The sequence below is a fragment of the Gopherus flavomarginatus genome, chromosome 12 (assembly GCF_025201925.1).
Source record: "Gopherus flavomarginatus isolate rGopFla2 chromosome 12, rGopFla2.mat.asm, whole genome shotgun sequence".
Classification (NCBI taxonomy): Eukaryota; Metazoa; Chordata; order Testudines; family Testudinidae; genus Gopherus; species Gopherus flavomarginatus.
Genome location: NC_066628.1, coordinates 35,866,555 through 35,893,013, shown reverse-complemented (window position 1 = coordinate 35,893,013; position 26,459 = coordinate 35,866,555). Strand labels below are relative to the sequence as shown.

The following is a 26,459-nucleotide window of genomic DNA, read 5'->3' as shown; positions in this document are numbered from 1 at the left end:
AGGGTCAGGAAGCCAAGAATTCACATAGCAAAAACACAGGCTGGAACCACTCAGCTTGCTGAACGTGGCTGATCTTCACGTTATCTGTCAAATTAGCCATTCAGGTTCCCATCCCTGTTGATTGTTGCCCTGCTCTAGCTCTGCTCCTGCCCACCATGTAAAAAGACTCAGCAGGGCCCTTGCCAGGCTTGGCAGCATGGGTATCCAAGGGTGCAACACAGTTGGCCAATCAACCGTCTTACCCTCACTCTGTGTGTGTCCATTCAATCTTTGACTTCTCTGCTGCCATTGCCAGCGCCAAGGGGATCAGGTAGTGCTAACCATGATGGTGTTTAATGCTCTGGTGACATATATCACCCAGGACTTCACTCGCTAAGACTGCCCCTCATTTTAAAATATTGTTTGTTAATGGGTACAGCTCTTTTTCAATGGGCAGGGCTAGCTTTTGAGAAAGCCGCCAAATATTTGTGAGCCATCTTTGAAGAGCATGCTACCCTCTACTGGGAAAAGGTTGGCTCTACACCAGACACTCAGCTGTCAACAGGGGTATGACATAATCCATGGAAAAAGGCTAGCTGACACCGAAAGGCAGACAGTGGCTTTGTAAAAGCATAGCAATCATCAGACTAAGAGGAGCCATCTCTGCCAACTATCTGTAGATAGATCTAATCAGAGGGGCTGAAAAAAGCTGGAGGTATTTTTAACTAACAAAAGCGGAAAAGAAAAGCCAAAAGGAGATGACTTAACAAAGGGCATTTCCCCAGGGACAGAACATCCATTTGAGGTGCTTAAGAATTTGACCTGCTGCTAGTCTCCCAATGCTATATATTCAGTTCCTGGGCAGAGGAATTAGATCTACTTGTCCCCTCAGGAGCCTCTGGCACAGAAGGACACACCCATTCACAGTAAAGCTAAAGCAACCTGGCACAGTTTCATCTCACTCTAGCGAGACAAGATCCTGCTCTATTCAGGTATAATCCTGGCTCAATACATCAGATGGATTACTGCCCACGTGGGATGAAAACTGTTCTAGCAACAACCCTACTTAAAGGCTCTATATTCTCAAAACTGCCACATTGGGGTGGCGGTTGGGTCATGCTTGAAAATCTTCCCTGCATGGATGGGAACAATATCCTGCTAGCCAAGGAAACTGCTAGCAAATGCCATGCTTCAACACCATTGTTAGCAAGGCTGCCTGCAACAGTTGCATACACTGGTCTGAGAAGAGGTAAGTTTATCTAATCAGTCCACCAGGGCCATGTCAGTTTCCTACCTTACAGATAACAGCGCATAAGGATTGATGTGGCCTCCTGGAAGCAGATGGACATCTTCAGAGGAGGCCCTTGTAGTAGAGAAATGACCTAGGTGTCAACCACAGCCCCTCCCCACCAGCAACCGTTCCTTTTCTCAGGTGAGGGTTGAAAATAGTTTCAGTCTGGGCTGATGGATGCAATGGCAGTGGACAGTCATCCCTACCCCCAACTCTGGGTGAATTCCCATGGCTGATGCTGAGAGAGTTCTAGCACTTGTTTTCTGATGAGGACAGATAGCAGTCCCAGCCATACATTGTTATAACATCATCTTCCAACATAGTAGTTTTGCTAGCACAGGATCCTGAACTATAGTTATTTGCTGCACAATTTAAAATAAATTAATAGATTGATTCTGTCCCCAAAGGGAAGGCCAAACTGACATAATTTAGGGGCCTGTCTTGCTTTCTGTAACAAGCAATGAGAGGAATTTGGCCCCATCTATTGCCAAAGAAAAGGCCCTAGATTGGGTCTGCCCAGAGGTGCTTTTGAAATTCTCCTACTCTGCTCTTGCACCAGAGCATCTCCACCCTATCATCTGTCTCAGCTCACAGCAGATTCTGTGCTTACTTCACCAACTCACTGTATAAACTTTGGCAAGACACTCAAGCCAGCATTTTCAAATGTCCACCCATTCTGGGTGCCTTCATTTTTGATTCTCATGCTACTAAGCACCCATGGCTCCAATTGACATCAGTAGGAGTTATGAGAGTCCAGCTTCTGCTTCACTGAAAATCAGGCACCAGGAGTCTCATGTTGGATACCCCAAACTCACAAAGCCCATGGAAAACAGTGGCCAGACATGCCTTAGTTTGCCCTTGTCCAAAATCTACAAGCCAGGTGCAGCTGTGCGCTATGGGTGGTGCCTTGTAAAGCACTGTAAGAACTCTGCATGGAAGGGCCTGTTGTGCACTATATTATTTTAATAACAGGGATTTTCCCAACCCAACCATGGCAGCCACGTTGTATTTAGTGGTGTTCAGGCGGCCCTTGCTATGCAGCTGTGTGGGAACACTGCCATTCTAGCATACTGTTGTGAGGGTACTGCACATGCTGCATTCCAGATTCACTGTGAAACATCATTGTTTCTAACAGTCTTTCTGAGGTCCATGACAACATTCACTGTACATCAGACCCTGTAAGGAGGGGGCCACTTTTACCTTATTTGGCAAGTGTGCCTCTAATTGAGGCGAATAGTGGAAAGATGGCAGAGCTAGGCAGGCTGTCACATGGTAATTACAGCTTTACATTCCAACTGATGTAACCTCATTAGCAGCAATTAAACAAAGGATCAATGTGCCCATCCTCTATGCTAAAGGGAGGAGCTGTGGTGCAGTTGCAGTAAAAGGATAAAAGAAATCTGAGGAAGAACAGAGCAGGGCCTTAGCAGTCCTTCCAGGCTACAACAGCAGACAGCCTAAATTTGGGGACATATGAAAGCATATATCATGGGAATTCTAGGGATGAAAAGCAGAACGATTGCAAAAATAACTTCTGCAGCTCAGCATTAACCCAAACTGCAACTCTTAACAATGTTAGCATTTCAATCGCTCCATCAAGATGTTAACTCTCCCGAAGGGCATGTGCTAGGGGCCTGGATTCATTTAACAATGGGTTGCTGTTGGTTCACTGTTTAGTTCCAGCACGCAAGGGAAGCGAGAGCAATTGTGCATCTCTTGCATTGCAAGAGCTCCACTCAGGGAAAAGGAATAGAAAGTTTGTTTTTCAAATCAGTCCTTGGCAGGGAGAGGCGCAAACTGGATAGGAATGGACCAAGCCTGAGGCACAAGTCAGCAACATTCTTGTCCGGCGTTGCCACACATTCATTTCCCCTTCAGATTTTTTTCTTTCCACAATTTCTGGAATATTTTAAAAAGAAGTTTCTTAGATTTCTCAGGGCTCTCTCTCCCTTGCTGCTGACATGTGCTTTGTTTTAACTTGTTGACCCTAGGAATCTGGTTTCCTAAAAGGCCCGTAATAAAACTTAACAAATCCTGTGATAAGTTCCAAATGTTGTTCCAATACATGCACATGTGTATGGGCAGGCTTAACATATAGATGAGTTCCGTCTAGTTTCTGCCAGTGACAACTAGGATAGTCCAGTGTCCTCCAGGAAGGACTACTCCATTAGTCCACCACAAAAAAAAAAAAAAGCACTTAACAAGAAGCAGAGGGGGGCAAATCACTGCACTGCACTTTGAATTTAACCCTTTCCTGGTCATCTTCTACATTGCGTGTGTCAGCTGTATTGGCTCCAACAAAACCCCATCTACTCACAAGATCAAGCCCACCGCTGGCTTGTGACAAGGGAGACATGCAGCGGGAGGCAAGTTTCCAGCAATTCACCTTTTTGTCCCCTTCCTCCCACTGATTGCAGTCTGATAATGATTAGATATGAGGGTCGCTCTCCTGGCCACCATCATGTCCCCAGTAGCTTTCCATGGTGACACAAGCTTCCAAAACGTGTGCTGTCCTCATCTGATATGAGCATGCAGCACAGGGCTATGACTGAGACCACAGGCAGTAGCAGGGATACTGTGAGATAAAGAGACTGACACTTCCGCCCCACACACTACAATGATGGAGGCTCCTCTTAACTACTACTGTAACTAATCTGTCTGCTGCTACAGCACAACAGATGACAGAGGCACCTGCTAGACATGAAGTTTTTCCAGATTGCTAGATGAAAAAGAATACATGACAAATAGAGTAATCCAAAATAATCATTTTATTTAAAATAAAAAGCTAAAAACCGCAATCATCATCTAGACAAAATTCAGAGCACTGCAGCTCTGCCCGGCAGAGGACGGATAAGTTAGTGGCAGTGATAGGGCTTGAACTGTCCAATGAATCAGCAGGCTCCATCGCCTCCCTCCCAAAAGGGGCACACATCACTGTCTCTGGGAGTCCAGCCAGCAGAGAGGTTTCACAGTGCCACCCATCTGTCCCCTCAGGATGGCTGGGAATTCAGGAAGGAAAAGTCTGCCTCTGGCAAGATTAATTGAGAGGCCCATCTCTCTAATAAGCAGTTGGGAGAAGTTGGCATTAGTCTGACCACAGTTAGATAAAGGAGGAAGGGAGACGACTACTAGCTTCTATGAAGCCACAGGCTCCCCCTGCCCTATGTGTATGGAGCAGGTATCTTCAAAGAAACATGCATCCTATGAACTGTAGCTATGTTACTGACAAGATTTCACCAGTCAGTCCCTTCAACCTGTAACAAGGGAAGAGGTGAACTTAGGATACAACTGATTCACATCAGCTGCTAAACAGGGGTAGAAAAGCAGTGCCTGATCTCAGATGTTCATTGGCCAAAAAGGACAGAAGAGAGGACAGTAAAGCTGACATGCAGTAGCAAACCTGGGATACTAATAGAGCAAGTTTAGGCACCAATATTTTCATCCCAGAGCTCAATAAAACCTACCCCTACATTTGGCACAGTTCATGTAGGGTGAATTGGTTTTGAAGTGGGCACTTCTGAAGTTATCACTGAGCAAGTGCCCAGAAGCACTGAACCTTTCTGACTGTAGCCTTTGTTAGTGGGAGGAGCTAGCGCCAGTTTAGAAAGCAGTGTCTAGCCTGCTTAATAGGGGCTTAACCATATTCAGTCATTTGTAACACCTTTTGCAGAAGGATCAAGGGTGTTTTACAACCATTAATTCAAAGTAGCCTCACAACATCCCTGCAAGGTACGTATTATTGCCATGTTATAGCTAGGACATCAAATACACAGAGAGGCTAAGCTATTTGGCCAAGATCACACAGGATAAAAGTGGTGGACCTAAGAAGAAAACCCAGCAGTTCTGAGTCAGGCTAGCTGGAAAACAAGAATTGGGTTTCACAAAAAATGCTGCGATGCACATTCCAACAGGCTAGTCAGTCCCTTTTTCTCACTCTCGGCTGCTGAAGCTATTCCACTTTGTATAAATCATAAAATATGCAGCAGCTTAGTGACTGGTGCTATAGACGTGGTTAGGGTACACACCTGGGATGGAGACCCAGGTTCAAGTCCCTACATCTCATGCGAACCCCTTGGCTATTCTGGGTCTGGTGCTCTGGTTTTGAGTAAAACTCCATCCTAGACTTGAGGAACCTTCCCAACATTTTCATGAAACCCAATATACCTTTATGCAAAGTTAACCCGTTCCAAGGAAGAACATTCGAGTAGCTCTACTTCCGAATCCCAGCCCTTGTACCACGCTGGATGGCTTTGTGGAAGTCAGCTGACATTCTCTTTCCTATTGCTAGTTTCAAATGTTACCGTATAGACCATTCAATACGAGGAGACGGTGTCCATTTTAATTGACAGCTTTATTGTCACACCACTGATCTGTTCGTAGGCATGGAGAAGGGCTCTGCACTCTGGAGCATCAGACTGTGCAATTGCTAGAAAAGGAGCAGCTTTCTTGGTAGAGAGAGGCAGGTTGGTTTCCCCATGACAGACTTCATGGGCTCAGGCCCAGACTTCTTTCATACAGTAAAATATTCAGATGAGGCACAGCTGTAACCATGCTGCTGAAGGCAATGGCCCAAACCGCAGCCCCAAGAGCTTTAGAATCCAGGTTAACCCTTGTCACTAGGAGGGGGATACCCTTCTAATCCTGTAGCCACCGCAGCCTCCTATCTTGTTCTAAGTGATAGCAGCTGCAGTCTGCTCCATTTTATGAAGATAACGTGCAGCATGCAGGCTATGGGCAAGCTGCCAATGTGCCCCCTGAGCTAGGCAGACTACAGGCATCCTCGGCCAGGGAATCTGGATGTTTTGACACAAAACCGTCTTTACATCTAAGCAGCCTTAAGGAAGAGTTCCCCTGCAGGAAAGACTGCAGCAGTTTTGAAGAAAAGTCTGCACATTTGTGTTCTATTGCCACAAATGCACCCCTTGAATTTCCTGCTTAGTGACGCACTGATGAGCCACCTGCCTCACACCTCTAAACTCCCTCCCACTTCTCTGCCACATAAAGTGACCGGCACAAAGGAGACTTGTAAAGAAAGGTCTGTACTGCTGATGAACTAAGATAAGCAGGGCTCACTCTGTACTGCTGATGAACTAAGATAAGCAGGGCTCACTTTTACAACAGATTGGGCCATATCCTGAGATGGGAGAGGGAACACAAATAGTAAAGGACAAGTTAAAAATCAACATTCAGGGGGTCTAACTTAATACACTGTATACAGAAAATTCACAGTTAAGGTTGCCAGTTTGCATTTTAATTCAGTCACTAGTGCAGTGATTCCCAAACATTTTACCTCATGCCCACCCACACCCTGTCCACAGTCCCCCCTACGGAGCCAGGAGCAGGGCTGAGGCTCCAAGGGGGTGGGATGCAAACAGTGGTAAGGAAGGCCAAGGCTGGGGCCACATCTTGGGATGGGGGCAGACCCTCAGCCAGGGGCAGAAGTCTTCAGTTGCAGCCAGCCAGATCCCCAGATGTGGGGCCGCCCGCCATGGTCAGGGGCATATCCCTAGGCATGGGGCTGACAACCAGGATCCCCAGGCACAGACCAGGAGCAGAACTGGGCAGCACTCCCTCCCCACCCCCTTTGGGGGCTGGTCTGGGTCTCAGCTGCACCCCACAGAACACAACTCTGCACCACTTCCCCCCAACCTCCCCCATCCCAGAGGGCATGCCCCATGACTGCAGACCACCGCACTAATGCCTAGCCATTGTGGCTTATATGAGAGACAGTGCACTGCCCCTCTCTTTTCAATTCCCTCTCCCAAACAGCAAAACTGAAATAAGGGTGCAAAGAGAAACAGCTCAATTAGCTGGCTCTTGGGTGCAGTGTTCTTTGTATCAGAGCAAGATGGTTATTCCCCCCTGCCCCCACAAGAACAGCCTCTAAGGTGACTGGGAGCAGGTCATAGGAAAGCTTTAATGCACAGGCCCTGGTAAATTAATATCAACCATCCTAGCAGATTGCTTGGGGATGAGAGTTTATCTTGGCACAGTACCACTGCAGCTGTGTGAACCCAAGCATCACTTGTTGTTACTTTCAAATGTTTAAGACAAAATACTGCCCCCCTACCCTTCCATACTCTTACAGATCCCAGAGCAAGTGCTGTTAAGCTCCTAAACACATGACCTCAAAGAGACAGCTGCTTTCTGGGTCTGAATAAAGTCTGTAATTCAGTTATATAGTTTTCCCCCTACATCTAAGGTTCATGGGTAACTGTTGATAGATGGTGACTATCAGTGGCTTCTACTATACAAGAAGCCACTCATCTCTTGTTCCCTCAAGCCCCAATGCTACACCCAAGTGACAGTTTATCTTTTTATACTTAATATGGCAGACACCAAGCATAAGTACGTATGATCATTGCTGGTTAAGGTGTCACATCTTTGACTATTTGGGTTTAGTTAGAGTGTATGTAGATTAATATGACCACAAAAGATGCTTCTCACAGGTAGGCATTTCTAGTCATTTGAAGTCACCTTGGTGTTCAGAGTACATAACAGAGTTAGTCTCCCTTCCACCACTCTGGTACAATATCCACTGGATGTTTGTGTAGAGCAAAGGTGCCGAGATCCTCTGCTAGTTTCAGGATGTGCAGCACATGTAAACGTATGACAGTGTCAAAGCAGGGTAGGTTTCTGGATGTAGCTGCTGATTTTAAAACAGTCTCTTAAAAACAGGTATCAGACTGTTTTCCTTGCCAACTTCATGAACTGTTGGACAAAAGGCAAGTCCTTGTCCAGAGCTGGGTTATTTTCTGACCATTTAGTGCACTTTTTTAGGGGTACAGGAGGACACTACGCATTGCACAGTCATTTAGACTTGGGAGTTTCCCCCAGTAGTTACCAAGGAGTCATCTTTAGTCAGCACGTGATGGAAGATAGGAGTTTGGATCAAAGTAGCAGTGAAGACTTGAGAAGGATCCTAAGAGTAGATAGGAGCTGAGAGGGGTAGAACAGAGCTGGCTGCTAATGGAGCTTCGAGTGGCAGCTGCCTCTAGACGGTTCTTGTTATCTCTCAGGGGTGAGCGCGGCTTCCGCAAGATTCCCTAATCCTGTCAAAAGAAGTACATCTGCCTGTCATGACTATAACCTTTCCTCCAGTGTCACAATGGAAGACAGCAGTATGCTGCCTAAGCAAAGGACTAAGAGTTTTTTTTGTTTGTTTGTTTTTTTAATAGAGCTGCTGACATGCTTGACAAGGCTTAGAAACAATTCTGCTTATATTGACGGTATTCCTCAACACAATTGCAGCAGAAACCCCAGCCAGCACCAGAGTGTCATCTAAGGAGTTGGCAGAGGTAACAAGCAAATCATGAGCTACAACATAGAAAGGCCTGGAAGAGAGATCTGGAAAACAGAGACGGGCTCTTGGACAAGGTGCTAACTTATTAGTCTTTTGTAATATAGGCCAAATATTAAAATTAATGTTTTCACTGCAAAAGGCTGAAAAAAAATGCAGAAAGGATGGAGCTCTGCAATATAGCTTGCATTTCTAAGGGATCAGGAAACCAGGATCTGTGTTCATTACATTCTGCTGCTTATTCTCAGCCTGAAGTCAGAACTGGCTGCTAGAACTGAAATTGACAGTATCATAAGAAGGGATAAACCTCAGCTGGGAAATAAGATACTAGCTCAGTTAACTCCAAACATTTAAAGATAGTTTGGTGTTTTGACTCAACTCCATATGACTTGCCTACTACTCAAAGACAGGAGAAGCCGAGTGCTGTATCACTGAAAGTTAGATAGTCATATATACTGAAAGAGCAGACAGGGGCCTACAAAGAGGCTGGGCCAGTATTATGTGCATCTTTCTGCTAATTCATCACAGAGCTTGCAACCACAAGACAGATTCAGAGCAACCCAAGTTCTGTGATGAATTAGGGGATGCATAAATGAATGTGAGGTGGTTGGTACAAGCAGCACTTTAGTGTGGTTAACTTGTACCTTTTACCCAAGGGAATCAGGGACAACTGCTCAGAAGCAAGATGGTTTCTAAATCCAGCATTTTGCCATAGCTTTTTAGTATTAAAAATCTCCCAAACGCCAGTTTTCCGATCCTCCTTACCTTGGAGCCCACGGATGGGAGAAAAGACCTTGTCCCAATAAATTCACGCCAAGTGAATTCTATTATTTATTTAAAGCGTCTCCCTCCAAAAATCAGCTAAGATCTCAGGCTTGGGCACAGCTTCTTTTTTCCCTCTAAGTTTTAAAGCAACAAGGCCTTAGAATGAAGTTTATAATCTGTTAATCCTTACAAAAACAGAATAGTAGGCAGAACTGAAGTAGTCCAGGCAACAGTGAAGTAGGAAAAACTAAGTATACAGTTGCTTGAAGCTTTTCAGTTTAGACAATCAGGTGATCATGCCCTGTTTTCTGCTGATTATTCCTCCCTTTGCCAATTTACCACACAATTATGCTCCTCAATGGGCACAGAATCTGATATTCCACTTTCCCCACAAAATGCCCCGCTACTCCCAAGTTCATCCCCAGCAATCGGATCATTCCTTCTATATTAAAAAAATGATTAGAAAAAGGTTATAAAAACTGTTTATTAAATAATGTAAAATTTCTCCTTGGCATTTTTTTTAAAGAGAAAATCTTAAATTCCTCTTTGGAGTAGGCCAATCTAGGCAGCCCCCCTCTTCCCCTTCGCATCCCATGCATTATGGAACAGCCTAACCTAACCCTGCTATCCCTGTATTAAAACATCTTTTGTTTGGAAAAAGAAAGAGCTGTCACATCTGGTCACCTGGAGGAGCTGCGCTCTTTGCTCACACAATCATCTTGAGAGGTAGTGTCACCGTTACCCATTATGCTGCAAGTCCTTCTCTTTTTCCGCCGATGCATCATCCCTTCGGTCTCAGAGCCAGAATCACACTAAATACAGAGAGACACAAAATGAATAAGCAAATCAATGCAGGAAAATACAAACCTTCAGTTATTACTCAGAAGATCTGACAGTGAACCATACCAGTCACTAATACAGTCACCAGAGAAGTTATCATGCATGTTCTTCTCTGAAGCATCACAATTTCTATACAAGAGCGCATGCTGCATGCCCTGCAACTTACTGCAATACACTTAGGCTACGATTTTCAGGTATTCTAATCGGGCACTCAAAGGCCCCTGATTTTCAGACTGAGTGCTCAGCACTTTCTGGAAAGTCAAGTCACTTAAGGCATCTCAAGTTAGGCAACCAAAATCACTAGTCACATCTGAAAAAAAATCTTGGCCCTAGCTCTGTGGTCTTGTTCCCCCATCTATAAAATAAGAATAGTTTTACTTTCTATTTAAGGGTGGATACAGGTTTGTAAAGTGAATAAAGAGCCTCAGGTGAAAGGTGCTGTGCAAGTACTAAACTAGTCAAATTTTCTCAAAGGCTGTAAAGGTTGGCGGGACTCAAACTCACCCTCCCTCCCACTAAGAGTTTTTGTATGAGAATTTCTCATTCAGGTTCCTCTGAACACCTTAGAGAATGAGTTATGAAATGTAATAAGAGTCAGTTAATAGATACTGCTACTGAGTGGCAAAAAAAGAAAGTTTGAAGGATGGGAGAGAAAATGAGAAGAATGTTTCCAGGTGTCAGAACGTGACCACTGTATGGCTGGAGAGAGGAGATAGGGTCTACACAAGCCCATACTCACGAGAGTGACAAGGTCTCAAAGAAGTTGCGAGTATATCCATGCAACTTAAAAGCAAGGGAAGATCTGCAAGGAGCTGGATGCCAAGACAAATGGGAAGCCAGTGGAACCATTAGAAGATGGTGAAAACATCAGCACAAAGTATATTAAGCATAAAAAGATGGGAGTCTGGGGAGCACAGAGAATCAGGAACGTCTCAAAGCCAAGTTTGTTTTGGCAAGAGGAGGTGGCCACCCCTCATAGAAGACTGAAGCTCTCACCAAGATCCCCACTGGTCCAGTCCTTTGCTTTATACTTGCACACTATTAGCTTTCTCTGAAGTTTAGGATTTAACTTTTGAGTTTAATGTTTATTCAACTGTTACCTTCAAACCCACTTGAGAGTTGAGAGTCAGGGAGATTGTATGTATTTTTAGAAAAGAAACAGGCAAGACTCCTTCGACAACTGGTTGAAAAGGGTAGTGTAGTCATGGGATAAGGGTTATCAGCAGTGGCAAAGCCTTACCTCTGAATCAGAGTCCGAGGAGCTGGAGCTAGAGGAACTGGAGGAATCACTGGAACTATCAGATGCAATACCTGTCGATTCTTGTAGATCAACTGAATCAGCCAACACTGCCAGCTCAGGATGCTCTTGTTTTAGGATCCTAAACACAGCCATCATGATTAGCATTTAGAACACAATGAGAAACAAAAGAATGTCCTTGCTTTTATGGGTGTAGCATGGTTTTAATTTACACTAGCATACATCACAAAATCTGTCCATTGCCATGTTAATGCAAGATCAACAGATAATGATTTGCTAGCAAGATGCATCACGGAGTATTGTGCAACTTCCTGCACTCTAGCTTTGATGGGTTTTTATACAGTTTCCATAGTTACTTTACCTCAATTTAATATTCTAACATGGAACCTCAAAGTAGAGAATTTTAACAAGGTTTTGATATCAATAAGATCCTCCTGAAGGGAGAATGGAATTAGTAGTGATAACTGAGTTGCCTTTTTTTTTTTTTTATCTAAAGTAGTTAGACGTAAACTGTGCTTATATTTAGAGGCTACTGGGTGAGAAAAATACCTTGAATTTAAAGGCTTCCATAAGATACTAGATCTGGACAACAGACATCTCTAGAGATCAGTAAGGCATATGAAGCCTTTAACTTATAGATTACATGGCTAAACATGAACCACCTCGGTAGTGACCTAAAGTTGTTGCTACCTGTTGGCTAGTTAGCAGAATCTCAGCTCCTCCAACTAGAGCCTTGTCCATGTCACAAGAACCACATCACAATTAGCCTCACTGGTGGTGGTCTCTGCAGAACCAGGGAGTAAATGGGAAGGGAGAATAAGATATTCTCACCATAGTAGTTATCTCTGCAGATCAGGGGAAAAGATACATCCTTTCCAGGGGATAGTGGACTTCCATCTCCAAGGCAAATAACAGGACTCCCATCTCCATGCCCGCTAACATAAATCCTTTCACCAGTACTAAATTCCCCTTAAATGCTTAGGGCAGCAACTCCCATCATACTGGATCATGTATCACCTTCTTAAGAAAATTGTGAAGTAACTGACAGAACATCAAACTCATGCAGCACCAGTAGCACATGTACCACACTTTGGCAATCCCTGACTTAGAGCACTAGTTTACTAACTTACTGCCTCTACATTTTATCATGCTTAGCAAAGAATTTTCAGATTGCATTGTCTAAGTTTTATGCACATCACTTGAACTCATCAAGTCACCTCCACAAGAGGTGAAATCCAGATCAGATCCTTCCCCAAACAGCAAGACTAAGCTACCAACTCCAGGGGAGGGAACCAAGAAACGTTGCTGTAAAAAGCAGGACATAGCTTAGATTATGTCTTTAAAGTGACACAATGTGTGTTTCCCCCAAGAAAGTTGTACATGAGTATGTACTATGAGTGTTATTCCAGCTGCATGTCTTGCTTTGAAAGAAAGTGTTTGGACTATCCCTTCAGCTGCCTGGAAATTAGAAATAGGAACAGAATTTACTGCACCGTTACCTGTACCACTTCCTTGATAATTTTGGCCTCCCTCTTACTGTCTTGTGCCATACCACAGGGAAGTTGGTACAGCTGGCAAAGTTCTGTGTGATGGCAATGGTTGTATCGAGATTGAGAACTACGTGCCACCAGCCACCTACAAAATGCAATGCAAGAGCAACTTTTAAACACATTTTTTTTTAATATTGTTTAGTTAAAGTATTGTAGATATATCTGTCTAAGGTACTTATAAGGCCCCTATCACCACAGTATCTGAGCACCTCACAATCTTTAATGCATTTTCTCTCAATATCCCAGTGCTGTTATTTTACAGATGGGAAACTGATGCACCAAAGAGACTAAGTGGCTTACCTAAAGTCACACGTGTGGCAAAGCAGGAAGTCTCAGGCAAGGGCCTAACCACTGAAATATCTGTCCTCAGCAGATAGAATCAGCAATAGCTAATAGAGCCCACATTAAGAGGTGGAGTTGCATATATATTAATATCTGTCTGTGGTTATGAATTTATGTATGTGTGTATATTACAAAGTCATAACCACAGTTGTACACATCTCATGACAATCAAGTTCAGAACATTACAAGCCTCCATAAAAGACCTTACTGATACACTTTTATAGTACAATAATACAGTATACAATCAGTTGGTTCAACTGCTCATTTTAGGGATTTAAACCATCTGTTCTTCTTTTGAGTTTCTGGACCCTAATCATCACACCTTCATACCAGGAGGTCCCTCCACTCACCCTCTGACATCTTCCCAATATGATGACCAAATACAGAAGACTGCCTGCAAGTTTTTCCCCTAGCTCTCTTATTCCAGAATTTTCCCCTATACATAAGCCCCTATCGGAAAGCTGTAATCCTTTGACTCAGTGAATCATTCTTCAAGTTCAGTGACAGAACTTTCCAGCACATAAGTTAAATCTTCATTTTTGGTTAAGTGGTATCTCTCAGTATCTGGCTACTGACAGCTTGCTTAACTGCAAATGCCACTATGACCCAAGCTGCACAGAGACCCAAGATCTAACTGCAGATCAATTTTCACACTTAAGGGAGCTTTTAGCTTGAAGAATTTCCTTTTTTTTTTTTTTTTTTTTTTTAATAGAAATGTTTAAAGTTGTTTTTTTCCCATAAAAGGGTAAAATTAGAGAGGTTCATATGGTCATGTTGTAATCCCATAAAATAATAAAGCCAGGATTCATAATGGAAATTGATAAGGCTCCAAAGCCTTCTTAACTGAAGACATAATAAAAAGGCATTAAGTACCAAGATTATTACAAGGCACTTTGCAAACATGAAATCATCATCCCCATTTTACAGAGAAGTAAACAGGCACAGAAGGGGAGATAAAGGATTTGCTCAAGCTCACATGGCAAGTCAGGGAAAAATAAGAATAGAATTTAGGTGTCAAACTCCCCTGCTCTATCCAACAGATGTGCTCCTTCCCCTCCCAATTAAAGGAGGTGTAAGTCTGCATCAATTTCATAGGAATGCTATGCCCTTTTAATAGAGACACTTTTAGAAGCTACAGCATCATCTTGCATTTGAAATTAAAGTTGTGGAAAAAAGAAGATGAATGGGGTCTGTCTGCATCTTTGCATGACTTTTTCCTCACACCTCACAAATCCTGTCATTTATCACACTGCCAGTAACCTCAAGAAAACAGAGAATGAGAGAAAGTTATTGGCCTTCAAAGGCTCCTATTCTTCCATGCTTTGATTACTTCCTCACTGCATAGTTTAGTTCAGGATCACTTTCCCAAGCACACTGTATGTTGTGTCTCTCATGTCCTGCTTGTTATGCAATCAGTCCCCTATAACAGGGGAACATACGTGGCATCTATGTTTTGGATATTCAAAGGGCAACACAAAAAAGGTTTGAAACAATATCTTACAGTGTAGAGTTTTGGAAAATGGAGAACTATGTAAACAAGTGTGGATACTTTTTCAACAAGGATACATCTAAATACATGTTCTCCCATACTACTACAGATTTCCATTGGAGACAGCCACACATACCTGGTACAAAGACAGTCTCGCCTGGTTTCTGCACAATTTCCAGGGGTTTGAATTCAGGAGGCCAGGTGGGGAGCTGCGTCCTAGGGTATATGATACTGAACCAAGTGATCGCCTCATCCTGCTGGTTCCCTCCTTCTTCCCGTGTCACTTTAATCAACTCTCTGGGAGTGCTGGTAGGGAACAGGCACCAGCGCTTATGTCCGTGGACTAAGGCATTCCAAGCACTGGTTCCCAGAGGATCAATATGAATTCCTGTTCCTGATCGAGGTGGGCCCATTACAAACCATCTGCACATAGAGGGGAAAAGAAACATCCAGGTGCATTACAAGAAATAATTACTTTCTTCTATGAACTTTCCTTTCCATTAAGCAAGCATGTTTTCCTCCCATTTCTACCACAGCTTGAAATTAACATGGTTCTTTATACATTTCTTAGTTTGGGCACCAGAAGCAGAGTTGGCAGCAGAGCACTGACTATTGGGATTGTTAGTTTAATACTGCAGCAAAAGGTGCATAATATTTTTGCCTAGGACCTATACAAATAATGGCAATTGTTTTCGTAATTTCTGGGAGCCAGGGTTTGTTTATATTAAAATAAAAATTGTTCAGAAACCAGAAATTGTTCCTCAGTAGATGATGATTATATCTGTTTTAAGGACCTAAACCACCTGGTGTATAAAATGGTAATTGTGTTTTTCTAAGATTTTTCCTGGTTAAGAGTAGCATCTATAGATGTTCTGTTCTACAATTCTTGTTCCAGCGAGGAACAAAACAAAAAACATCTTCAGATAAGGGTTAAGAAGATGAAGTTAAGACAGCTCCCATCTCCCACATACTGTTCACTTGTGACTTTCTATTCACCGCTGCATCATTTACCTGGTCACAGTTAATTCCCCAATAGTCTCATTGGGAAGATATGCAAGTCATTTTTCTCCACGCAGAAAACTATTGCTTCAAAGGCTTAAAGTTACACCCATCCCTAGTGATCTCAATTGGTCTGCGACAGGATATGAAAATGTACATAACAGTATCTAGTATGATATCTTATCTTAAGTTGGGTTAATCACTACTAGATGTCTACAAGAGAAGGAAATAAATGCAGTTTCTACTTCCTGTGTGGGCAGAAGAGAGATTATGAATTAAGCACTCAGACAAAGGTATTGCGAGTCCTGTTACAATAAGATGCTTTGAGAACATCAATTATGTGCTGGAAATGGCAAATACCTCGGACATAAGAACTGTTCACCTCTCTGAGCTACATAGTTGGATTGATGTTAACTTTGTAGTGCAGGTCAGTCCAAATGTGTGGGGGGCATCTAAATTAGCTTCAGAAAAACCTTCACTACTTTAAGACAAATACAGTTAATTGATAGGCAGTTAAGCTAAAACCTCTAGTGTAGAAAAGCCTTTAGGCAGAGCTTGTATGAAATATGGAGCTAACATGAACTAGTTAAGTCTAACCTAAACTTGACACTTTCCTAGGGCTGATCTACACTGGAAACTTACATCCACAACCCTGAGACACATAGTTATGTTGACCTAACCCCTGGTGTAGACAGCACTAGGACGATGGAAGAATTCTTCCATCAACCTATCAACCGCCTCTCAGAGGAGGGTGGATTACCTATGCAAACAGATACTGTCTACACTGAAGAACTATAACAGCATAGCTGCAGCACTGCTGCTGTACAGTTTTAGCCCTAATCTAGACATGACTTAAAATACTGCTTGCTTTAGCAGGGCTGGGCTTAAGCACAACCGAAGTCTCACTGAAGTCCTAATAGTAAACTTGAGCCCAGTAACATAATTTGAAAATTCGAAGGCACTTTACAGTCACACAACATGGCTCTGGGGCAGGCATTATTCCCATTTTACAGATGAGGAAACTTGTCTAAAGTCACATAGCAAGTCTGTAACCAATAGCTGTTAACAGAACTCAGGAAACCTTACTCTGAGTTTCCTCCTCTCTATTCTGTATTTGCACGATAATCTCGAGAAATTTATAATCAAAATAAATTTAGGTTGCTTGTGAGCAACTGACAGAAGAAACTGGAATCCACATCCCATCACCATCCCATGGATACTGTACCTATAAGGTGGTCTGCGCTTCTCTCCTGCATACTGGAAAAGGTCATCAGTAAAGAACTTGGGCACTTCGTAGTCTTCCAGGAGTTTCCTGCGCTTAGGGTGCTCTCCGTAGCTGCTGTCGAAGATGTAGAGGGGGCTGTCATCACGTGTGGTCTCCATATACTCTATGTAATATTTCATCTTCATCTTCACAGAGTAGCCATCATTGTCCTCACCACACTTGAACTTCTGGTTCCTGTACTTGCGCTTCAGGCGTTCTAGAGTCCACTTCTCTTGGGCAGACCAGCCCATCTGAGCATTCAACAGAACTACAGGCTTATAAGGCTTTTCATAACGCTCAACAAATTCTTCCACTGATAAGTGGAGTGCATCTGCCCTTTCCACATTATCCTGTAAAAATCAGAGAACAGTTGGGAAAAAAGAACTGCAATGTACCACAAACCACCTTAATCACCACAGGCCAAGTTTCTAAAGGTCAGTGCCTAAAATTATGTCTATGCTACAGCTGTAGTAGCTTAGTGTAGACATCTCCTACAGTGACAGAACAAGTTTTTACATTGCTGTAGGTATCCAACTCTCCAAGCAGCAGTAGCTAGACTGACAGAAGCATTCTTCCATTGGCCTAGCTGCATCTACACAGAGGTTAAATTGGCATAGCTACAGCACTCTGAGGTGTGAATTATTCACACCACTGCGTGCTGTAGCTATGTCGACCTAACTTGTAAGTGTAGGCCAGGCTTAAGCTACATCTGGTAAATTTACATTGGCAAGCCCTAACTTGCATTCAAACCTAGAGGATATGGAGACATTACATACAGTGCATGCAATTTTAGGCTTCCCCTGCACAATACTGCACTGACACTTTCCCTGCAGTGTCAGACCTCAACTGTAATAAGCCTCTGTACCTGCTCCTACACACACCACCTACATCATGAGAAACATAAGCATATTTAAATTTTGCTTAATGCTCTTCACTGTAGAGGTGACCCAAGATCCACTAGGGATAAGCAAATCCCTAGCCTGAAGCCTGGCAAACAGTTCCTCTTGCACAGCATTTTACTCTGCTATTTCTTCCTCCCTGTGATACCATGGGGAAGAGATTTAGAAACTACCTTTGAATTAAGTAGGCATATCTGTGTTAAGTAAAAATACACATCACTATGGAATCCAGAGGTTTTCCCAAGTCCCTTATCAACAATCCTGTTTTTATTATTTTGTTTTTTATTATCCGTCCTCTGACTACCCCATCCTGACTTCCTCAAAGGTTTCTATGCATCTCCCAGACTCTCCTTTCAGGTCACCTAGTTAAATACTGTAGGAGCAACAATCATGCAGCACTAGGTCAGTTAACCAAATGACAATAGCTTTATTCCATTTCCAAGCATTTTCCTTTCAGCTCACATACTGCCCATTATCTACAGCTCCTGCCCTTTCCCTCTCCACTCATAGTCCGGCATCAAAAACGTGCTTGATAAGCTTCAGGGAACGGGAGAGCTTCACCAGACCTGAATCCTAGGAGTTATACTCACTGAAGAGCAACACGAGGCGCTCCCTCCCTCCCTCAAGGAAGGAGAGAGCTACTTCTAGTAAGAAGGAAATGTGATGCATGCCAACCCTTTTCCATGTTCTGGCCGGTCCCTTGCTCTTCCACAGCTTGTACGATACCCAGTTTAGACTAAAGCTCTTTGGGGCAGGCCCTGGCAATTTCTTAGCTGCCTTGGGGTGAAGTACCAGCAGCACCTCTCGTTGTGACTAATTTCCTGGCTTCACAGGACTAGGCGCTGGTCTCCCATGGCAGCCTCCTGCCTTAGGGAACCACAGAGCTGCCTGCCCCTCCCCACTCCTCTTCATATGGGGGTAGTTGGGGGGGAGCTCCCCCACACACCGTAGATGGATGCTCTAGAGACGCGCCAACCCCCTTCTCTGGGTGCCTCTTCTTCCTGAGGCATCTCGGAGGAAGGGCGGGCGGTGGGTGGGACTCCACCGTTCCCTCACCAGAGACCCTAGGCTCTTTACCCCAGGATCCGAGTTCAGCCTGGAAATCCCATTGCCAGGGAACCGACACCCCCTGGGCGGACCTCACAGTAAAGCCCCCTCCCCTTGGAGCTCGGGTCTGGAACTAGGCGTCCCCCTTGGAGCTCGGGTCTGGAACTAGGCGTCCCCCCCTCCTCCCCTTGGAGCTCGGGTCTGGAACTAGGCGTCCCCCCTTCCTCCCCTTGGAGCTCGGGTCTGGAACTAGGCGTCCCCTCTCCCGGTCGGCCCCCACCGTGCACCGCCCCCGGCTCGGGTCTGGCAGGAGCCGACCCCGGGCTCCCCCAGCCCGGTCCTCACCGTGCAGGCCGCCGCGCTCAGCGGGAAGGTCTCGCAGTAGTTGTGCCGGGTCCAGTCCAGTGAGTCCTTCAGCTCGGGCCGGGCGCTGCGCTTCGCCTCCCGGATCCGCTTCTTGCTCTTGTGGTTCATGCTCGGCGACGCGGGGCCGGGGCCCGCCGCCTCCTCCGCTCCCGGACGGGCCCCGACAGCCGCCTCCTCCGCTCCAGGCCCCAGGACCCGCCGCTGTTCCCGCCGGCACCACTAGGGAATCCCGGCCCCGGGGCCGGCTCGGCTCCCAACCGGGGCCGCCCGCGACTCCGCCAAACCCGCTCCCCCCCCGCCTGCAGGCTTCGAGAAATTTCACCCTTACCGCTGCCTCTACCTCAGCCAGGCCGGGGCCCCGCCCACGAGCGCCGCGGCGCGAGCCTATTGGTCATTGCCTTCCCTTCCGCCACGCGCCCCTGCCCATCCCCAGCAATGATTGGCCGCACCGGACCGGGGGAGGTGGGGTCTTTGCCGCCATCTTGAGAAGGAAACGTGGGGTGGGGGGGAGCTAGGGTAGATTCCTGCTCCACCTGCCCTGTCTTCTGGTGCTTCTCTTCTCCAGATTCCCCGTGGCTGCGCTTTCTCTCTGCTCTCCTTGATTTCCTTCCCTTCTTTTTTCTCTCCACCCTCCTCCACTTCCACTCACTCCCAACCCATTGTCTTTTCAGACACTTAAATGTACTGAGCAGCACTCTCAATCCCTTCCCTCTGACTCCTAGGGGCGTTCACATGGCTTAGCTTGTCATGCTTTGGGGCTCTGAAGGGTAAAAATGGCGGGGTCTGCAGCTACTGGGAATACCACACTGACAGATTAGCTTTTACCTTTTGTAACATCTGGGGTTTTTTTCTCTGTTGTATTGTTTTCATTGGTTCAATGACACACAACATGGTATTTTCAGTGTTTATATTTTGTGGGTCTTAACAGAAAACAAGTCAGAAACGTAAAAATAAACCAACCTTTTTCAACAAGCAGCTTGTTTCATCATGTTTATCATCCCAATAAGAACAATATTTATTTGTGCAAAGCTCCCAAACTGGGTTTTTGGAAATTGAGACTTCCAATAAAATGAAATGATGGAAACCAGGGTAGATCGTGAGATCATGGGTTGCAGGAGGGAATTCCAGACAGTTCCATTTAACAAATTTCAAGAGATAGTTTTAAATCCCACTAGATGGAAATACAGTGAGTTAATTTAGGGCAAAATTGTACAGTGTTAAAACACTGCCCTGATAAAACTCCCATTGAAGTCAGCATGAGTTTTAATGAAAGCCAAGAACAGGCTTTCTGTCTTCCATATGATTCCACTAGGATCAGCAGTTTTCAACCTTTCCCATGTTGTGATCCCATGTTACAAGAGAAAAGAAGTTTTCTAGTTCTCTCTCACCTACTCATGAAGAAAGGGAGGGTGGCTATGACCCTCAGCTTGGGCCACCATTTCTTAAATAAACCTAATTTAAGGATTGATCCTACAGATTTGCTCCCTGGAGTAAGAGACTTCCCACATGATTGAGTGTTGCAGGATCAAACTCCTTAATTATTGTAACTTCCCACAAACTGAGACAGTAACTCTTAAGGGCATGTATTTGTGTAGGGAAGAGATCATCATACACAAACAGCTCATTCTACCTCTTAACAGTGCCTAGAAAAAATCAGGACCACAACGCTGCAATAATCTTTGGGTCAAATCCTGCATTCCCTATGCCTGCAAATTGCCTACTGACTTCAAAAGGAGCAGGATCAAAACTCAGAAGGTTTAGTCTGGCGTGGGAGTACAGGATTTGGCCTTCAAATGCCCACTGCAATTTAAATCTTTGCTGTTTTCATAAGGGAAGGAGGGGGTGCCGTGGGCCTGGATACTAGCCCAGAAATTTGCTGTGCTTTATTCTCCTGCAAGGCATAAGGTGATGTTATCGGGATCATCCCAATATTAGGGGTCTTGTCTTATATGAGCAACTCTACCTCCCCCCAAAATCCCAATTTGTCACACTTGCTGTTGGTCACCCTAACTGCAGAATTGCGCCGCAGCAGCAGACTTAGAACATGTACGCTGCTGCTGGGGAGGAACCAGGCCACTGGGGGAGGTGATTAAGGGAAGGAAGTGGGTGGACCTTTTTGCCATTTTATCTTCCCGGGTCTCAGACCCTCTCAGCCAGCTAACGATGGTTGGACCTTGACAAGACGCTGCCTTAAACGTTCTTGCCTGTGATTGGTCTGTTTTGATGTCAGTCAGCTCACGGGTGAAGTCAGCAGAGGAGAAGTGGTACGTGCATTATTGGAGCAGCAGCGGCCGCCTGGCTAGAGAAGTGGTTCCAATGTGCGACGAGGGTCCACGGTTCAGTGTCAAGGAGTACAGGTTTGCAGAAGAGCAGGACGAGCAAGAAAGAGAAGAGCTGAAGCCAGAGCTGGTGGTGCTGATTCCTGAGGTGCTGATACATTTACACTTGTACCCCTTCAGTTCGTTGTGAAGCCTGATTTCCTTCCTCCCCTGATCGGGGCGCAGGGGCCAGGAACGCTGAGCCATGTGGGGATGGAAAAGAGGCAGAATTTTTATATATATAACAAAAAGACTTAGATCTTTGCATTCTTTACCTGGATTTCTTTAAGGTGCCACCGGACTCCTCATGGTTTTTGTGTATACAGACTAACATAGCTACCCCTGGGATACTTGGAATCATTGATAAACTCATTTGAGTGTGTAGACACAAAGGGCCTTCATTTTTAAATTGTGAAGAACTGATATAGACAGATAATTGGGTCTAAAATGCACTGAATCACCATATCTAGGCACAAATTGACTTTAAAAGGAGTTTTGCCTGAGTAAAGATGGCAGGAGAGATCTTTCACCAAGGAAAAATGGGATGAAATCAAGAAAAAGCAAGTGTAGGCTAAATGTCAGATTAAAAATTTTAACAGATTCCCTTTGATCCTAGATTCCTTACTGTGTGCCTAGCTATGCTCTTTTACTGGAATAGGACTACTTAGCTGAGTGAAAATTCCAGAACCAGACTATTAGAATGTGGAATAATATCCCAAAACAAGATGATAGAAGTGTCATTGCTTGATGTATTTCAAATGTGCACTGGTAAAGCACAAGACTGCATGCTTAAATCTTTACTAGTCTAGAAAAGTTAACCAGGAGGGTGAGGCAAGAGTCTTTGCTAATCAAGTGGGAACGCTGTAGCCATGTGGGAAATAGCTTACTTAATTGTAGGGATGTACACTGTGTTTGAATTACATATGAGCAGAAAATAACAGTAGGTCAATTGAAGTAGGGATAGCTCAGGATCAGGCTCAAAATGAGTGACCAAAGCAGAACTAGAGTAAAAAAGCACTAATGCATCTTCAGATCATATAAATCTTTAGCCTTTTACTAAAGATTTTTCTGCCTCTTTCGAAGTGTTTTGTGGTGCTGCCAAAGATCACAGAAGGGACTTATTGTTTCAGGTCCTGGATTCCCAATATGGCATGTATGTTTGGCCCTGTGCTGTGGTTCTTGCTCAGTACCTATGGTTTCACAGAAGAATACTACCTGGCAAGAGAATTTTGGAGGTAAATGTAGTCTCGAAAGATTTTTGATCATACAAACTTACCTTTAAAAAAAATGAGTAGGCTCATGGTTACTGTGTCTTAACTCTCAATCAGTTTTAGTTTTGATTTCTTTTTTTATTTAGAAGCAGCAAAAGTCAACAGACGTATTGGAGCATGAGCTTTCCTGGGTGAATACCCACTTTGTTGGATGATCCAACGAAGTGGGTATTCACCCGCGAAAGCTCATGCTCCAATACGTCTGTTAGTCTATAAGGTGCCATAGGACTCTTTGCTGCTTTTACAGATCCAGACTAACACGGCTACCTCTCTGATGCTTTTTTCCTATTTCTGCTTCAGTATTAATATAATTCTAGATGATCCTACTTCATGATCTGCCTTTTGGCATTTATTTTCTGTTCTGTCCATATGTCTTAAAATGGTCTAACCTCTGATCCAATTTATGTCAAAAATTACTGTGGTAACTTGTTTGTGGTTGAAGATTCGTGAAACAGTTTGCATGTTCTTTTGGTCAAACATTAGAAAAATGCCTAAATACTCAAAGGAGTGATACAGTAAAACCATAATTAAAGCAGATATTTTTGCAGGCTGATTCATGGAAGCAGCAGTTAGGAGCAGCCATTAAAGGGGATTCCTATTAAATATAAGTTTTGCTCATTTATGAACTGCAGGATTTATCTTTGTAAATAACATGTTTAAGCATGTAAGATTCCATCCACTTCACTATATTTACAAGAACAGAAACAAGTAAGCTTCATGACATTCTTAAACTTGTATCTATGGTGTACCACTGCTGCTACAGATCAAATACAAATGTCTTATTCTCTTGAGCAAGGGCAGTTCGGAGGTGAACATGTAGTTTTAAAGCTACTATGAATTCAACTAAAGAATGATATCATTAAACACCTTGAGACGAGATACAGAATATATTCCCCCATCCTTCAGTTATCCTTTGCATTAAATATAAGTTATGAATGAGATTAAAGTCTGTCTTATTTTGTTTAGATTGGAGCAGGCATGAGCCTACCTGGTATAGTAGCTGCTAAATGTGGGGCCAGAGTGATACTGTCAGACACTGAAGAGCTGCCTCAGTGCTTGAAGAACTGTGAACGAAGCTGTCGGATAAATAACCTTCTAGGGGTACACATCATAGGACTCACATGGGGCCAAATATCTCCCAATCTGCTCTCTCTGCCTCAAGTAGACATTATTCTGGCCTCTGATGTATTTTTTGAACCAGAAGGTTAGTGACTACTCTTAAGCAAATAAAATGTATGTAACAATAAGCTAGAGAAAGTGAAAAATTAAGTGATAGTAGTATTTAATTTAGTCATGGAAGTATCCCCAACTCCACCTAGCAGGAAGTCACTAGACACACCCTGAAAAGTTTGTAGATGTAGCTGTTTTAAAGACTCCAAAGGAGTTCGAACTGTAAACGAACAAAATTTCCAGACTTCAGTGACAGCTTAGGGCTAGTCTACAGGGGCAACGCTCTCCCAGTGCTCTATAGACAAGCCCTTAATACACACACACACACACACAGGCAGAGTCACAAAATCATTCACAAGCAGCTCAATAGCGTTAATAAAAATCCATTCCATGCTCTTCTTACTATATACTATTGCATACCAGAAGCAACAACAGTAGTGCAGTTATCCTCAGAGGGTGCCTTCTGCTCATTGGGAAGGAAACCGCAGCCCTCTGCAGCCAAACCTCCCTTTCTTGCCAGCCTGGATTGGAGCAGACAGGCTAGTGAAAGGGAGAGGCTATTCATCGAAATCCACAAGCCAGACCCCCCTCTTCTCAACCTCCCCAGGGTTCAATTTCTGAAAACAGCTGGGCAGCTAAGCTAGGGGAAGGAATAAAGGGTAGCTGAAAGCAGAATACCTCCCCCTTTGATCAAGGAGTAAAGGCTTCATTCCTGGAGGCATACTGCCCCACTGGGGCACATGGCCCTGTCTCATCCCACCTTTCAAGCAGCCCTGGAATATGATTTATTCTGCTGACATGTTCAATTGAGACAATGACATTGACATGGTGTGCAACAGAATGTAATGAGCCTGAAATGGAGTTTGTTAACACTGAACTACTTGTGAATGACTGATTATAGATAGTGATGCTCAGAGAAAAGTCACCAATAATTTGCTGTGAAAGTTACTTGATTTGGCACTGGTCACTTTGACACTTATTTTCTTGCTAGGGAAACAAAAAATCACTAAAGCTAGTGACAAAAGTTGTTAAGTAGGCAATGGGATTTCAGAGGGAAACAAAATTGTGACGGGTATTAAGAAAACATTTCCTTATCAACTGCAAATGAATGCATATTGAAGAAAGTCATTTCTGGGTGTTTGACTTTAGTAGTTCTGTAGGAATAAAACTCATCTTTATAGGTATGAAGATAGATGAATTATTACAACAGACATGGTCAAAAAGGCAAACAAAATATTGAGATGAAAATACTGAAAGTTAATGGTTAACTTTAAAGTAAGAGCAATACAACAGTTGTCCTAAGGCTTACTGAAGAACTATGCTCTAAACATGGTCTTAAACAATTGTAGCTTTTTGAAGTAATTCTAATCATTAGTCCATTATTTGCCAAGGCATATTTTGGCATGCACATACCTCAAATTGTTTATTTAAAATCTATATGCAGATTTTGAAGATGTCATAACTACAGTGTACTTCTTGATGAAAAGGAACCCAGCTGCTCAGTTCTGGACTACATATCAGGTCCGAAGGTAATTTCAGAAGAAACTAACTTGTTTGGATTTTGTCTTAAGGCTCCAAAGTCAACAGATGCAAAGAGCAGAGTTTTGACAAACAAGGCCTTAAACCAGTTAACAGAATAAGACAAACACATGGATAGCTGTGCAGTTAAGCTTTTTGTATTTTAAGTTTGTCAGTCACTCTTCTATAGTTACTGTGCTTGTTCATGCAGTTTAATGACAACAAGCACTGAACTTGTAGCAAAACAGTCCATCTGACATTTCTTTCTTTCAGTTCTGACTGGTCTATTGAAGCTTTGCTGTACAAATGGAAGTTGAAGAATGTCCATGCTCCCTTACGGTCTTTTAATGCTGACAAGGAACAGTTGGCTTCCTCTCCTCTCCCAGGAAGGCATACCATTGAAATGATGATCATTTCACTAGCAAGAGTGAGCTACACTTAAATTTCTGCCAGTTGCTAGTTCTAATTCAAGAAAGTACCTCAGAAAACTGACTGCACACCACTTCAAGCAAGTTTTGGATGGAAATGCTGTTTATTTGTCTGGGGAAAATTAATGCCACTTGATCAAGAGATGGAAGCATTTGTTACCACAAAACAGTATGCATTTCCTCTACAGACCCATGCTAAAGTCATTTATCATACCCCTAATGGCTTTAGTGTAATTCTTGTGAAAGCAGGTATATTAGTACAATTTTAAACAGAATTATTTCATCTTATCTTGCATCACATAAATAAGATCTGTTGAAAGTAAGTGTTTGGTTATGACTTTCTTCTAAAAAGTTGTGTTCACACC

General features: G+C 43.7%; 3 protein-coding genes across 4 annotated transcripts in view; 1 reads left to right on the top strand and 2 right to left on the bottom strand.

Annotated features, from left to right (window-relative positions):
• MXRA7 (matrix remodeling associated 7) overlaps positions 1-26,459 on the bottom strand; it is an 836,957-nt gene that overhangs the window by 55,555 nt on the left and 754,943 nt on the right. The window lies entirely within an intron of this gene.
• On the bottom strand, positions 7,169-19,747 carry JMJD6 (jumonji domain containing 6, arginine demethylase and lysine hydroxylase). Its single transcript, XM_050919375.1, has 7 exons — positions 19,369-19,747; positions 17,039-17,427; positions 14,951-15,237; positions 12,933-13,068; positions 11,416-11,554; positions 10,020-10,147; positions 7,169-8,322 (listed from the first exon to the last, which is right to left on the bottom strand). The coding sequence occupies exons 1-7, from the start codon at positions 19,495-19,497 to the stop codon at positions 8,286-8,288; spliced, it is 1,245 nt and encodes a 414-aa protein (XP_050775332.1). The 5' UTR covers positions 19,498-19,747; the 3' UTR covers positions 7,169-8,285.
• On the top strand, positions 21,582-26,417 carry METTL23 (methyltransferase like 23). 2 transcript variants are annotated; one of them, XM_050919430.1, is made up of 5 exons: positions 21,582-21,816; positions 22,838-22,942; positions 23,945-24,182; positions 25,593-25,677; positions 25,940-26,417. In XM_050919430.1, the coding sequence occupies exons 1-5, from the start codon at positions 21,613-21,615 to the stop codon at positions 26,106-26,108; spliced, it is 801 nt and encodes a 266-aa protein (XP_050775387.1). In that variant the 5' UTR covers positions 21,582-21,612; the 3' UTR covers positions 26,109-26,417. The 2 variants fall into 2 exon arrangements, with proteins under 2 accessions (XP_050775387.1, XP_050775388.1); XM_050919431.1 differs by lacking the exon at positions 21,582-21,816 and having other exon boundaries at positions 22,854-22,925.

Bases quoted from the DNA above. Each gene is read 5' to 3' on its own strand.
- JMJD6 (XM_050919375.1), bottom strand. From the start codon at position 19,497: ATGAACCACAAGAGCAAGAAGCGGATCCGGGAGGCGAAGCGCAGCGCC. The intron at 15,238-17,038 runs GTACAGTATCCA...CTCTATGTGCAG, and splicing joins AAGCGCAGACCACCTTATAG to ATGGTTTGTAATGGGCCCAC. The intron at 10,148-11,415 runs GTAAGGCTTTGC...CTCTGTATTTAG, and splicing joins CCTCGGACTCTGATTCAGAG to TGTGATTCTGGCTCTGAGAC.
- METTL23 (XM_050919430.1), top strand. From the start codon at position 21,613: ATGTCAGTCAGCTCACGGGTGAAGTCAGCAGAGGAGAAGTGGTACGTG. The intron at 24,183-25,592 runs GTTAGTGACTAC...ATCTATATGCAG, and splicing joins TGTATTTTTTGAACCAGAAG to ATTTTGAAGATGTCATAACT. The intron at 25,678-25,939 runs GTAATTTCAGAA...TCTTTCTTTCAG, and splicing joins ACTACATATCAGGTCCGAAG to TTCTGACTGGTCTATTGAAG.